This window comes from Anopheles gambiae, chromosome 3, assembly GCF_943734735.2.
Source record: "Anopheles gambiae chromosome 3, idAnoGambNW_F1_1, whole genome shotgun sequence".
Classification (NCBI taxonomy): domain Eukaryota; kingdom Metazoa; phylum Arthropoda; class Insecta; order Diptera; family Culicidae; genus Anopheles; species Anopheles gambiae.
Window position 1 is genome coordinate 12,415,706 of NC_064602.1, and position 16,258 is coordinate 12,431,963.

Below are 16,258 nucleotides of genomic sequence, written 5' to 3' on the forward strand. Positions count from 1 at the left end.
GGATGCGAATGCTGCTTCGCATTTGTGCACAGAGCGTGCGAGCTAGCAAACCGCAGGACGATAAAAGTGTGAGCACATTGCCGTTAGCTCCCCTTCCAATGGCTTGTCGGCGGTTGTCCGGGCGCTTGAGCAATGTGTTGACACTGTGCATCGGTGTGTTTGGATTGTGCCCGGGCCGCATCGATGGACGAAGTGTGTCCCCTGGAGCGAACATGATTTAGATGCTGCTTTTATCACGATTGTCTGCAATAGATAAGCGGCTACAGCTTTTGCATGCACGTGTAACACCTGGTGCTTATTAATAGATGAGTGTGCGCAGTGTCATTAGTTGGATCCATAAAACAATGGGAGGCAATTGATCATGGTTAAGCGTGAGTTTAGTTATTTTGTCGAGGGGACACTATTTCACATCGTGGAAATTGCCTCAATAAAACATTAAATATTGAAAATACTCTTCTACTGAAAGTGTATTAGTACACAAAATTTAAATCTCCACAAACACTTTCCACAGTGTTTGTTTCTCACGTTTCAAAACTATCATAAAACGCATGTAATCCTGATCAGCAATTATGCTCGCACTTTTGCTCAGCTTTAGCGTAATGAGCGCATGTTGCAATGAAAATTTGCAACAATTTCTCCTGCCAACTACCACTCATTACGCTTCGAAAAAGCTGCGAGACGCGATTGACTTGTTCGCGTCCTATTAACGTGGCAACCGTGAACTGCCCGAGGAGAGGTTAAACATTCCCCGCGGTGAGAAGGTAGCGCTCTGAAGGTGCACCGGCACACGGACAGGTTAATCTTCTCGGCCACGTACTGACATGGACCATTTAGCCCGTCATAAATAAAGCGATAGAGCGCTAACCTGTTTCTTTACTACTTTACTGGACGGGCGAGGTGGAGGGGCGAGTTGTCCGAGTCACTTGGGCTTGTTCGTGCGGATCTGTATAGAGATTGTCCAGTGGTTCCAGCCAGCAGGAAGATGTCATCAATTGGCCTTGACTGTGTGAGCATCGTTCGGTCGATTAATGGTTTGATTTGCTTAGAGAAACCCGCTGTAAGGGCTTTTATGTAAAGCAGCCTCAGCAACAGTCGTAGAGTAAAACGTGATTAGTTTTTGAATGTTTTTAAATGCGCTTTATTGACTGAAGAATGCTTGGGTATGTGTAATCCAATGAAGCAGTAGTAATCAATGGTTTATATAAAATGATATCAATGTTGCAAACATCATAAAAGTGTACTTTGTATTGTCCTAGAAATGATTAATTCTTATCTTCTTAAAGCAATATCGCGATAAATCAAAACAGTAAACATTCCTATTGTAATTATTTATTCAATTACTTACAACATTTTAGATCGTTGCTTGATCGTTACACTAGCATAAATCATTATATTTGTTAAACGTTGTTTATAAGTATTGCTGTGCTTATAATGTAATATATACAACAACATCAAAATTGCTGCTCGTTATAAACACATTTATGTATGCCACGACAACACGTCAATTGATTTGTTAAAATACCGCGGTCAACCGGCCGGCTTCTTTCTTATCTTATCGCAAACGGCAAAGGTGCGCTTGGGAGCAAACGAAAGTGTCACTTATCGTGTGTAGTAAACCCTTACCCCTCCCCACCCCTTTCCGTGTATTAAAATAGAAGCCTTGACATGTTTCTTTGTTATTTTGTTTTTCATTGCCCAGCACCCTTTGCCAGCGATAAACAATGTTGACGTTGACGGACGTTGAAGACTAAAAATAATTTACCTTCACATATATTTATAATATTAAACGCTTCCTGTATCCTTCAATACCAAAGTTTAAATAGCTTGATTAACGACTGCTTACATTCCTTTTTCTTTTTCTCAATTACAGAGGTCGCACCCACAGCAAAGACAGTGAGCAAAGCTCGCTGAGTGATCTTAGCCTGTCCGGTGGCTCACCGAAGCTAACGCTGAAACTGCCCAGCACCCGTAAGTAACACTCATGATTTTGATCTTTTCATATTACAGAAAACATAAATTCTCTGCGCTTGCCATTTCACTGGTACCAAAAATATTGTTAAGTTTGTCGGTATTCAAGACCTATAGGAGGGGTTAGTTTCATGTTTTCTATGGAAAACTTGCATCAAAGCTTTGCCATGCGGGTTGCCTACTTTTTGGCGCATAGCATCTGTAGCAGTCGTGTCAAACTTTTGTAGGAGCGGAAGAGCATCGATATCTTGCACAGAGGATAGTTTGAAATGGAATTGTTTTGTATTTAAAAAAAAAAACGTTTTCTTTAACCATCAAAAGAGTTTTTACATTTTAAAAATATAATAAACAACCCTGTCGCGGCAAAAGCTCAGCCAGAAATTCTGCGGTATGGCCAAACTTACCAAACAAATCCCTGTAATCTTCTGGCAGCAACCTGTCAGGGGTGAATAGGGGTTGTCCATCGCTTACGACAAAGTTTTCATTACACCTCCTTGTTGGCCGGCGGCCTATCTTTGCCGTACCCTTTCCGACCGATTGGGTTCCGAAAAGTTTCCGAAACCTCGAACGGAAGTTCTAACGGCTTCTGATTAGTTTATCGTGATGCAGAAAATATGGAGCCCACAAGAGTGTGTGGGGCACCACCGGGCCCGAAGGTGGGGCAGGAAATCCGCTGTTCGGGTGCTGCTGCATGCGACAAGCTGCTGTTAGTCGCCCGTGAAGTTGGTGGATTAAATTAGTTGGCCAATTTTCAGCTGCGAATGACTGTGGGCCGCTACATAATGAGCTTCTTTCTTGGGCGACGGCTTCCAGGGAGCGTTAACGAAGGTGTAACGATAGTGCAGTGTGTCTTTAAAATTATATTAAAGTTGGGTGGATTGTACTGTGGATGCGTTTATTTTCCATTAAGTTTTGTTTATTATCTACAAGATATACCTATGATGCGTGTGAACAATGCTTTAAATCCTTCCAAGTCATAAAACATGTTATTTTTTAAGACTTTAAAAAGATTACTACATCGTCTCCTGAAAATACTTTCCAAAATCAATGCATATTTGCACACTTCAATCATGGTTCAACGCCTGATAATTGACAAGGTGTTACAACCGTTCCAAGCGCCACTTCTCCACGAGATGAAAGTTCATCTGCGGCTACTTCGCGTCAGTTGATACGCCGGCAGAGAGGGAGCGCCATGTCGAATCGAGGTGATCGAATAGCGACGCATAAATCACCAAACTTATCTGCTCGCGGCTAACGGCACGATGCCGACCGAAAAGAGAGTGTGTGCGATTGCACGGAACAGTGACCTCAACGACGAAGACGCCGCCCGGTGTGTGGCCAACAACACATCACACTGCATACATTGCACGGACATGGATCTGCACGAGTGTATGTTTTATTACGAAATTTAATTAGTTTCTAACCTCCCGTGGTGCCGGGGTTTCCGTTGATTCAGCGGCAACAGTTGGAAAAACATTATGGACGCTGTTGTCATTTGTTGGGGCGCTTTTATTCGTCATCTTTGTTGTGGTTGTTTTGGTGGTTGGTCGTTTGAATTGTTTTTCGGTGAGTTCACAGATTAGTGCGTGCGGTTGCATCCAGCAGTTAACTCTTTCTTTGAAGTCGTTACCGAATCTAGAAAAGGGGGCGAAAGGGAGATGATGCGCCTAATCAAATCTAATTTTCTAAAGCTTTTCCCGGTGTCGGTTTCCATTAATCAGTTTTTACGAGCGAATTGCTTTCATTTGGTGGCCGTTTGTTTTATATCGTGGTGTGTGTGTATGTGAATGGGGTGTTTTTTTAACCGCCAAACAATGTGGCACCAGTGTGCCAAAGGGTTAGATGGTTAGGTAAAGCTACCCGCAAAAGAAAGAAAATAAAATAAACCAAAAGGTGTAAAACTGTCCGGCCAGAGTTCCATATAAATCCCGAATGGGTGTTAAGTGCACGTGCGTTAGCTCGGGCTTTGTTGAAGTGTTTTGTTGCAGCAGCTTTTGGTTTTAAAGTGTGGCTCGAGGATGGTTTTATTTTCACTCAGCAAATGGGCTCCTTGTGCTCTCTTGGTGTGGGTGATTTTGCGCTTTAGGTTAGTGGTGAGGTACCTTTTTTTCTTGTTTTTTAGTTTCGCGAAAAGAAAAGGCATTAGCTTTATTATTTTTATTGGTCCGGCCAGCTGCACGGATCACGCTAGCGAATGGAGGAAAAGTAACATTTCTTTTCGTTGCGTTCACTGGCGGACGATTTGTACGTGCAATTGAGTGAGCAAATGTTGTTGTTTTATTGGCTTGCGGAGTGATAATTGAGCACAAATTGGTCCGTGTGATACGTTGGCAATAAATAATCGTCATGATTTGCGGTTGTTGTTATTAGGAGTGGTAATTTGTGGTCCTTCAGAGGCTATGTAGGGTAGATTATGCTTGTAAGATTAGTTTTTTTTCGGATGTCCTAGATCTTGTGAGGTGTTGATTTTTTTAAAATATTATTGCTTCAAACTAATGATTTGAAATTGATTTTGTAGTTGCGTAAGTTAAGTATCGAAAAACAATATTATAATTCAAATTTTGAATTGAAGAAAACAGCTTTTACAAATGTACTCAATTTTTAAACCCCGAATAGAACATAAAACTTAAAATATTACAGTTTCTAGCCTAAACCTTACATCGCAATTTTGAACCTTTCTCTCCTAAGCGACCCGTCGATCGTGTTGAATTTGCACCTGAGCATACGATCACGCGCTCTCCGTCTTCGCTCTCAATACTTTTTGTTGCAGGGTTCGCTTCACGCTTCAAAATATTATAAAAGAAATTCAAAATATTGAGACTTTCGCACGTCGTTTGAGGCAATGAATAGATTTGCTGGGTCAGATTGGGGAATGCTGGTACAAAACAACACTTATCGGTACGGTCTCAAGTTGTCTCCTGGTAAGCCTAAACGCTTGTGTTCCAACATTATCCATGTGGGTCCAGGTTTTCATTGTAAGGATGTAGAATATATTTTTCACAGCTACATGTTTTGAAATAAATACACTTCTTATTATCATAATTTGTGCATTTCAATCCTAAGAAAGGATAAGAAAGCAAAGGCTTCATTATTATCATTAGTATCAATAAAACATCGTTCAATAATAGATATTGGTATTCGAAGCTATTATAACATACGTTATTTTCTACTTTGTTGAATGATGACTTAAGGCCTTACAGGCGCTTTTGAAGCAATTTAACAGAAAATCAAACATTGTTCAAACAATTTTGTCATAACTTAGCCTTTTTGAACGATCGGATGTTATAGAAATAATAACTTTTTATGATATTTGAGCAGCAACGAGACGAATCAATTGAAATTTATTCATTTTTTTAGGAGGAACGGTTCAAAAAGGCCGTATTGCTTAAAACTAGAGTATAAAAACATATTTCATGGCGCTACAATCCATATTGGTGGGGAGACATTTCGCTCTCTGAGCCATGGAAAGGCACCTTATCCCGGATGTACTCGAACGTTTTGGTTTTATCGAATCCAGTCCATGATTGTGTGGTCCTATGAGCGTGGCGAAGGTCTACATCATTCGGATCTGAGGTTTTTTATTCCTGTTCAGTGTTCCTAATGGCAATGCGGGAGTTTGTATCGTTTGGAGTCCAGGCATTTCGTTGGATCCATCCATCAGAAGTGGTGCGAGTATAGCCCGGTTTAGTGGTCCAAATTGCGGGGGTCTGTATTGTTTTGTTCTTTGGCATTTGTTCCATGTAGTCCTTTCCATCAGTTTCTGCCATCGCCATGTATTCCTGAGTGACATGGTGGGGGTCTGTACAATTGAAATTTATATTGCTATTGGATTGCATTATTTTAAATACTAACCAATTTATTTAAAGTAGTTCAAATATATTTTTCGATAATCAACATATTCTACAAATCGTTAATCGATTATAAGCCTATATCGTTTACAGTTTTTTGTAGTTTTTTGAGGTTATCGAATACTTAACAGCATCAGAATGAAAACTAAACGTTTTTAAAGATATCAGGAGTGATTGTTGCATATCACTCTTTGTAACTATTTGTGAGCAATACTTTTCAATTGGAATATATTTATTCATGCCCATAGAAGTTATCATATATCATTTCATTTCGTTGATATTTGCTATGATCAATGTTTTATTTTTACATATCTGTTGGATTTTGGGTTTATACATTAATATTTCGAATATGAATTCAAATAAGAAAACACATATGAATTAGAAGGAAATAAACCATAGGATATAGATAAAACTACTTGACTAAATTGGACTGCATGAAATGAACTGCTCGAACGACACTAATGAACTTTGTAATGAATTATGTAATGAGCTATGGGACAAACGAATACACAGTTGCAAACAGACCGGTGATTAAGGAGCACTCTTCTCATCAAATTTATGCTAAGCTAATATCACAATCCAGCACTTTAGTGAATATATTTCACAATATCATATGCATAGTGAATACAGTATTAACTTCACTAACCTGAAAACCCTGCACTGGATTGCAGCCACCGCTAGCATTCTGCCTTAAAATCTCTCCGTTTGTAAAATCTCCCTCTCACCGTTTTGTTATGCTTCTATTGCGCACATCATAAGCAGCGCAATCTCGCTCTCACCGCTCTCTCGGTTTCTCACTCAAAAACTCCAAAAACACCTTCACCACACCACCGTTTTGCGCACAACCCAAGCCGGCTTTTAATGCGCCGCCGGCGGATCGTACAACGGTTGGGCTTCGGTGCGCACCAGCACGAGAGGCGTAATTCATTCCCGATCAGCGGCCGTGTTTGCTGCACGGTGTGCGACGCGCACGTACATTCTACCCCGGTTTCGCGCTCCGGCCCAGCGACAGTCCCAGCCGCATACCAGGCTGTGCCAGTTCACCTTTTCGTCGTTTCACATGTTTCGTCGGCTTTTCCGTCGTTGACCTGTGTTGTGCGTGTTCTGGGAGGGCCTTTTTTCTTCCTCTTCTGTTGGTGCGTATATTAGCGGCGTAATGCGCGAAGGTGAATGCGTTTGAGGGACGGGTTTTCGGACGCACGTCTGTAGTTTCGCGAGCGTGTGAGTGTTTTCGGTGTGTGCGATGGTGATCCGCAAATTTATGTGAAAAATAGGCCATTAAAGGTTTGACAGTGGGTTTTCTCCTCGCCCCAATAATCGTCATCCCGTCCCGTTATTAGGGAATCGGCTAGATCTGTTCGCACGGGCCGTCATCATAGACGCGGGCGCACACATACGCAAATGTGTGAGATTTTTCGGGAAGTGAGATGAGTTTAATTTAAGAAGAGTGTTTAAGTGTGCCGTCGCCTTCCTTCAAATTATGAGCAAAAGTTGGTCAATCGTTGTCTGTGGCCGGAAAGATATACGAAAAAGTGTCATTCGCAGTGTTAGTTTTTGAAGATAATTTGATCACGCTGCTGGTGTGAGACCTTTATGCGTGTGTGCAGTGTCGTTCTGTTGAGTGCCTGTGTGCTTAACCATTTGCGTAACCGTAACCTGGGGGATTAGTGCTGTGTTGTGGGGTGTGATGTGATTGATTACACTGTTTGAAATGTTGTTTGTTATATGAGCCATTTATCTAGTTTGGCTGCACCACTCATCCCCGGCGCATAGAATATGTTCGGTCGCGGATGATCGTATTTCAGCTGACCGTGTGTCCCAATGTGTGCATGTGTTTAACGACAGTGTAACTGTATGTGTGTGTCTGTTTGAGAGTGCAGTGCGGCAGTGGTGGTCATTATCTGTCCCTCGGCTTGGACAGACTACTCGTTAGAAGGAAAATTATTACTGCCCGCGTCGAGATTATTTGTTTAACATTCGTGCTGTCCAACAAATTGGCTCGTGGTGGTGACGAGACGCAAAGCAGCAAACTAAACCGGCTCAGAGCAACAGATCATGTACAACAGCGACCATAAGCACCGTTCAAAACCACATGAGACAAGCAGCTGATTTCGTATTCCTTTTTTAAAGTTAAATCAGGTTTTTATCGTTCCATTTTTTGCACAGGCTCCGTTGGTGGAATGCAGTTTTTGTCCAGAAATATTTGCATAAATTGTACGAAAATATTTTAGAGTAAAAATATAAACAAAATCAATGTTGAAATCCACTCTCTTAAACTCTTAATTAGCCTTATTCATATCATTTTCATTTCTCGGAAACATGTCTCCAAAACTGTCTGCACATCTTGTCACCAACATCACAACTGATAAGATTAGACGTGTACGTGCCATTTCTTTTATCAATCAAACTGAAGAAGGCTTCGTCACTATCTTCTAATTGTGTTTCGAAACGGATGCCTTGCGGTTGCCCACCACAGTTGTGTTTGGAAAAAGAAAGAATCGATGCTCAGAAGAGCACGTACTCTGCAACAAGGGACAGACTTCAGGTGTGAACTGTTTTGGGGGATTTGATTTTTATTTGCCTTTATTATTGGGTGCTGCTTCGGGCTCCGATCGTGTGTTTTTTTTTAATGTGCCATAAACTGTAATCAAGCGAGCTGACACACACACTCCGCAGGATACATTTAGGGGCGTTAATGGTCATTTATTGTGTGGACAGGAAATATCAAGCTATGCGCCCCAAAAAAAACACGTAACGCAGGACGCAAGACGTGGAAGACTTGTTGAACTTTTGCAAAGAACCTGATGCTTGTTGGGATCGGTTTGTAATTAACGGATTGTGTTGCTCTTTTTCCCTCCACTTCAGAGTCTTCTCGCAAACCCCATATATGACCCAGCAGGCCGAACTTGTTGGCACACACGGTGGTGTAGAGCTATGTTTTTTCAATGCTATATTCTTCATCCATAAAGAGTGCGATTTTTGCGTCTTAAAACTCGTTTGCTTGTCCGAAGGAAGGAAATAATCCCTGCTCGCGAACGGCTGACCAGTCCACAGCAAGCACAAGCACTACTCTTTCCCGCCGACTTTTGGTGAAGGTAGAAACTGTACATCGAACGCTGGAGAGCATGATGAGGCGATGTTTATCTCGGATCGGCTCGATCCGGCTAGAAAAGCTGGTGAACGGTTTCTCGAGAGTCTCTTTGCAGCACTCCCTTCATTCGAGTCATGATCGCAAATTCCACTCCATTGCCAGAGGAGTAGGAGGAGGAAGGTGATCTTTTTTTTGTGGCTGCTTGCAAACACCTCGCCTCGATTGCTTCAAACGCGTTCAGGAATTTTGGGAGCTTTTTTTTTTTTGGTTGTTGTTGCACCCGTCTGTGAATAAAATTCAGCATTTATTGCCGACCAAAAACCCTATTTTCGTGTTAGTGGCTTCGTCCTGCTCAACCCCACCGAACGTGACAACGTGCCGCGGCGGGTGGTGTGATGATCGCCCGCTGCGAAAGTGTTTAGAGTGTGTCCTCCTACGATGCTGCCGGGTCGCCGGCCGGGCAGCATAAATTTGCAAAATCTGTCTGAGAAGAAAGAGACTCGGGTGGACCCGAGTTGCATGGATGGCGGAATTAAACGATTTTCTTATGGAGTCGTTTCGGGAAAATATTGGACAGTGTGTGTTATTTGAAACTTCGCTTTTTTGCGTGCCATTTTTTTCTCTCTCTCTTGCTAGCCCGCTAGCCTGCTGTCAACAATCAAGGAATGTGAAAAATTGTTGAAATCCTAGGTTGTCGTCGCCGGTATAGAGAGTGTGCACGGGTTTTTATGTGAATTTTTAATCTACTTGGCATTCAGACGATCTGATGCGGTTTGACAGAGACACATGTTTTGTGAGACCTCACTGGAGATGATGGTCTCTCTTTCTGTGTTCTCTTTTGTCTCCTCACGCACGCGGGACTGTGTGGAGTCTGTTTGGTTGTTAGATACTTTGCACCATTCGCCATATCCATTTTTTCGGCAAAAACCCCGCGAAATGTGCTGTTGAATTCCCGTAGCATAGAATGGAGTTACTGTGGGGAGGGCGCGCCATACCAGAGTAGCGCGCTTTAATGGTAATGGTGTGCTGCGGTTGCTAAATGATCATCCTGAAGCAATAAATTGGACCATGTTCCGTTATAACATAGGTGAAGCTCAGCATTTCAGGTTTTGGAAGCACGATTTGCATGTGAAAAGATGGCTCCGTGGTCTGCGAAAGATCGGTTTAACATACCGATGCTCCCGGAACGACACGGTTCATTGGATGTTTAATTAGCGATACTGTGATGGCAATCGTTCGTTGTATTAATCGCTAATATTAATAATTGATATTTGGGATTTCATTCATTGCTAAATTTGTAAGAAATTTGTATCAAATTAACAGCAGCGATCATAATGCATATTTCCATTTACACATTGACAACTCTGATAACAAGGCATACAAGATGCTAGGTTTCATCTTTCGACAATTCCGTGAACTTAGTGATGTCTTAAGTCGTTGTTTACTAGTCTTTTACGAGAGGTGCTTTAAAATTCAGAGGACTTACAACCATGTCACATTATCGCTCACGTAGCCTTCTATTTGGTCTACAGACGCTCGAACATCGTTTAACATAAACCAATGTGTATTTGTTACTAAAATACTAAAACACGAATTAGACGTCCCTTGTTTATTAGAGAAGATCAACATCTACACGCCTTCAAGACCTCTTCGCTCTTGTAATTTGATTATTGATGAGAACAGGTGTACCTTATCTAGATACAACGAACCATTACAAGCTATGACAAGGCAATTCAATACTCGATCTAATCACTTTGATTTTAGTTTAACGACCAACGCATTTAAAGAGAATATTTTATTAATTTTCAATTTTGGCGACACTATAGTGCCGATTATGTGACTCAACTGCTTGAGAAAAAGTATCAAAAATGCTCATTTTCTATTATGATTTGTGTTAGAGAACTCGATTTGTCTCTGGTTTGATATATGGAACTGAACGAAGGTCATTTGCATTACCTGACTCAAACGGAGACCGTTTTTTGTCAAACAGCTTTCCGTCAGGTTAAAGCTACGGAAAGCGTTTTGTTTTACGGTTTAACTACTAAATACATATATTTAAACCACATGAATTGCATGTAATTAAATTCAAAAGGGATTTTTTGTAATTATTCACTACAAAAAGGGTGGGAATTACGAAATACTCAGAAATTAGAAAATCATACCACAAGCGCTACTTTTCATGACATTGCCAAACACATTTAAAGAACAATAATATGCCACACGTAGAAATAATTATAAATTGGTACGATACTTCCTGCGTTACGCGTTGCAGTTTGTTTTGACAAACAAATCCATTTCAGATCAATTTGGTAGCAATGTCTCGAGTCAACGAAAGAAGTCTCTAACAAGCTTGTATAATACCGATTTTGTTTCAGTTCGTGTAGCGCGATTTTGTTTGACACATTTCCGTTTGAATCAGATAATCGACACTTATATCAAGGCAGATTTTTGGATAATAAGCTAGCTATTAAGTACTCAGCTTTAGAGTTGAGTACATCTGATTCAGATTCATGAGCCTGAATGAATCTTTGAAATAATTCAATGAATCTGAATCTCGGTTGCAAAGATTCATGAATCTCTAAAAATTCATGAATTTTCAAAAGATTCGAATATTTCAAAAGATTCACGATTCTTTAGGTATTCATGAATCTCGAGGGATTCGTACATCTCCAAATATTCATAGAACTTGAGCTTCTCATTATTCTTCTTCTTGACATAGCAACCTAGGTGGCCACGCCAGTCTATAGAGGCTTTCGAGACTTCTTGGCAAGTATCACGCAGACAGATAGTTTGTTTTGTTACGGGGAGACGGTTCATGCGATACTTGATCATACATCTATGAAGATTCATGAATCCCTGGAGATATATTAATTTTAACAAATTTATGAATCTTTTTGATTCATGATTCTTAGATCTTTTAAGATTCATCTTTCAAGATTAATGAATCCTTGGAGCTTCCTGAATCTTTCAAGATTCGTAAATCGTTAGAGATTCATAAATCATTGAAGAGTCGATTCGAGATTCGAATCAGTCATCACTGAAGATTCATATGAATGAATCTCAACGAAAGATTCATGAAACCCAACACTACTCAGTTTGTCTCATGAGTGCAAGACACATTTATTGGTGAATAAATAAATAAATAAATAAAGCTGTTTGTTACAACTATGTTCATTACTGAACACTATTTTTTCCTTGTATTAATCATGCAAACTTGTAATATTGAAATATAATTTCACAATGAAGTACAACACAAGGATCTTTAACCTTTATTTTCTACTTCAAATCACAGCTAAACTCCAACAGTGCACAAATTTCGCTCAACCTAATTCGCCGCTTATCACTACAGTGCGATCTTTTAATCCCGTGCCAGAATAGAGCAACAAGCACAGTAAACTAAAGTCCAAACCACAACCAGCCCGATTGCCGATGCTACCTTCCGAAATGATATTTTATAGTTCGGGAAAGGTTATCTCACTCCCGTGGTGAATAAAAATACAATCACGTAGCAAACCAACGACCAGCGGTTGTGCCATGCCGAGTTGAGCTTATTTTTCACTCCAAAGAAGCCCCTGCCGTTTGAAACTGACAAGGCGAAGGTTTTTGTGAGACGCTGGACGATGCTCACGTTGGTTGTGTGTGACGCGAGTGTGCGCGATGCACCTTCCCTTGCCACGGTTGACGTGTTCAGCTGTTTTGCCTCTCCGCATCAAGATTGTTTAATTCTTCATGCAATTTATAGAGCAGGAAAGAATCTTTCTCCTCCCGGTTTTCGAGGGGTTTCAAATAGTTTTATTTAATTTTTCACCATGCTAGCAGGACCCGAGATGTGCTTGCTGCTACAGCCTTTCTAGTTTTATTATCGTTCGAGATTAGAAAGAAAAAAACATTTTAAAATTTCCTTATCTCTACCGCATTATACCTTGCTTTTGTGTGCCTGGTATTTGCGCTTGGCGTACAGGGCTGGGGTACAGCGCTATCTACCCGGTGTACGAGGTGTACGCTATGCTACCTTTTCCGTGAAAGCTAGAGAGTGCAAGAACATTTTATAGCATTTTCTTCAAAGAATGGATTGTGAATTCCGTAACATTCCGTACCATTCCGGCACCACCGGTAGAGTACAAAGGAATGCATAATTTCACTGCAAGGAAAGGTAGTAGAGATCGCTCCGCTTGTCGAGTGGTCCCGTTGGGAGCTATAGCAGCAACACACCGCAGCATGCTGTTTGCTATCATCATGCTCATCATCACACTCCACCTCATCATGGGCCATGAACAGAGGAATCCAATTTGGAGATTCTCGTACTTTCGTACCCGGGCCGCACACCAAAACCCACTATCTGCTTACACGAGATGCATATGTGTGCTTCAGTGTGCAGTGTGCTGTAACAGTCTTCTCAGGTTAGGGTGGTTCATGTACCTTGCCCGTACTAAGAATATGGAGAGTAAAATTTGGTTAAAAAAGTATGAAAGCTCAAGCTTTTCCTGTTCCGTACCATGTGACCCATGGAAAACCGCAAACCGAGAGTGGATCTCATGATAACTTCATGGCACGTTTTATGGCAATATCATCCGGAGCAGCCCGGACGTTGGGTGTAAATTTAGTAACAGAAATGTGTGAAAACCTAATGGTGCCTCCTCCTGGTAGTTGGTTTGCCGGTTGGTTTGTGTGGTAATGATTAAATGCAATGTACTCGGTACGTTGCTGCGTCCTTTTGATTTTTGAATTTGATTTTTGATTTTGAACGCCAACCTGTTGCATATTTGCTGTGCTTACATTTGTTGATCAAGTGTGGTCAAGGCTTGTGTGGTGCTTGTTTAAAAATTCCGTCTCTGTTACTTTAAGGCACACAGTTTAATTCGATTCGGCGTATAATTCTAACCCGTCAGTGCCCTATACCGGCGAACAGAGTCGGACCAAACAGTACAGTACCTCCCGTCACTGCTTTGAATTTAAATTGAGTGTAATGGTGCTCTCCACGGGTGTATGTATGTGTGTGTTGATTGTGCGATTGCGGGATTGTGCAAGAAATTTAAATTGGAACTGATTTGCACCTCCAACATCTCTCAGCAGCGTTTCGGCGCTTTGCACCATACTCCCTGGGTTTGCTGGGTGTTACTTCACCGCACCAGATGTTTGTCATCAAATTATTTATTTACTATGCAGACAGTGTTTAAGCACAAAACTGTACCAATCGTTTGGTTTTGTTTTATGATCACACAATCCGCAAACCAATCCAATTAGTTTGGAATATCCGTAACACCCTCTCTCTCTCTCTCCGGCTCTAGGTGGATTCGGAGTGTGTTGCGTTACGTAAAGGCCGAAGGATTTTGAGCTCGTTTTATGTGTACCGCCGCCGCCGAATGGCGAAAAAGTGACGCGCTTGCGGGAATGGTGAATGGAAAATATCTCCCGTTCTAGAGCTGTCAATTGTCTGCTGCGGTTGACATTTCGAAACGTAAGGGTGAAAACCTGGTGAAATGTTGTTGAAGCAGTGGTGGTGGAATGTCTGCAAACGGGTTGTTACTACGGGTGCCCGCAGGACGCAGGATGTAATGCGACAGTCTACCCAGGGTTTATTGGGTTGTCATCGGCAGCAGAGCGCGACTTTGTTGGAGACTTATCAACTGGAGAGAGAGAGAGAGAGAGAGAGAGGAAAATACTGCAAAAAACGGTTTTCATTCGATACGATCATTGCCTCGATTGAAGCAGCAAGCTCGGGAATGAATGAATGGAACCCATGAAGGTGAAGAATGAATGAATGTGAAAATCCTGAAGACGTCTTCCAACGTCTTACCGTCGGAGGAGAGGTGTTGAGAAACCGGGACCAGCGTTTGATAGTGGCACCCAGCACACGGCCGTTGACTTGAGCAGTCAATTAAGTGAAATATTTATGTTTGCTCGCCGCGTCTTTGAAGCGAAGATAAAGGCAAAAGTGCAACTCGGGGAAGTTGACGTGTGAACTCTCTGGTGCGTCGTAGAAGAGTGCGGTCCATCACGCTAGTTCTTTGACAAACTCCGCTGTCAGATTAATAGGGTGCGCTCTCTGTAATGCAAGCACTAGCTTCGAATGAAGCGGTGGTGAATGAAGACTTCCCATGGAGCTTGTTTTACGTTTCTTTAATTCAATTGTATTTTAATTTGAGGTGATGATAACTTTTCTTTAATATGTCATTCCCCTTGTTTGGAGCAGTAGCTTGCATGCAGAATTCCCAGTTCCCAAGGCTTGAAGGGTGTCAGAAGCAAAAATTGCATTTTTAATAAAGGTTTTACTGTCCATTTTTTCAATTGTTACGATATGATACGGTTTAACATTGAATTCTATTGCTGCGGCTTTTAAATTGCATTTTTATTTCGAAATTCTTGGTTGGGTTCAGCTACGTCTTCTACACGCGTTTATGAACTCGCTGAGACTCTTGAAACATTGATCCTCTCTGTTTATGTCTTTTTAATGATCATCTTCCAGCAATTCGCCTCCATATTAAAGGTCATAAGTTGAGGAATGCTCCACAGAAAATTAGGTTAAAACAGGCTCATCGAAAAGCTCGGACGATAAAAGCAAAGATTTCCTCCAAACGGTTTCATCACCCACTGGTGCATCATTGCCCCTGCGAGGGCCTTTTTCCATGCCGTTCCACGGTTTACGGTGTGGATTAAAGGGAATTAAACGAACTCGGCGACGGTGGTGGATGCCATTTTCGGCGCTATAAAAAGAGTTAAAAATGGCAACGAAAAATGTAGCACCCTAATGTTGGCCCACGGACGGACCCGCACAAACACACTCACTCACCTGCTGTGTTCGGCGATATTGTAGCCGACAGTTTGATGACGTTTTCATCTGTTTCGATTCGAGGTGTCCCGTGGTCGTGTTCTACATATTTGTGAACGATCTCTTGCCCTCGAATCGAAACGACAGTGAGGCGACATTTTAGTATTGACCATCAAACATAATGTCAACTCATGGTGTTTTAAGGTCCGGTTGGGTGTTGTGTGATTGGGTGTTCTAAATAGCTCGTAACGATTAAAAAGGGATTTTATGAGCCAACCGGTGTAAGGTGTGTCTACCCTAGTTAGTGTAATGGATAGTGCTTTTACGATGCAGATTTTAAGCATTTTGTCATTTTACAACTCTTCACACTGTGATATCGTTCGTTCAACTATTTTAATGCACTTCTCCCGCTGTGCAGCTACGATCACGATCAAACACCACGTTCGTTCACCGGGCACCAGGTGTGTTATTAACGCCCCGAAATTTAGATAACAAATAATTGGAAAATTGCAAACCAACTTTTCACCCACCAGCTCCGGGCATTGGCTCGTTTTTTGTCAGTCCAGTCAGTCCCACTTTCTT

General features: G+C 41.6%; 1 protein-coding gene across 7 annotated transcripts in view; it reads left to right on the forward strand.

Moving 5' to 3' along the window:
• The window catches only part of LOC5668232 (uncharacterized), a 153,329-nt gene that overhangs the window by 67,828 nt on the left and 69,243 nt on the right, over window positions 1-16,258 (forward strand). For all 7 annotated transcript variants that reach the window (XM_061662094.1, XM_061662095.1, XM_061662091.1 and 4 more), the window contains one exon: window positions 1,871-1,968. In XM_061662094.1, the coding sequence (XP_061518078.1) occupies window positions 1,871-1,968 (98 nt within the window). The remainder of the gene's footprint in view (window positions 1-1,870; window positions 1,969-16,258) is intronic.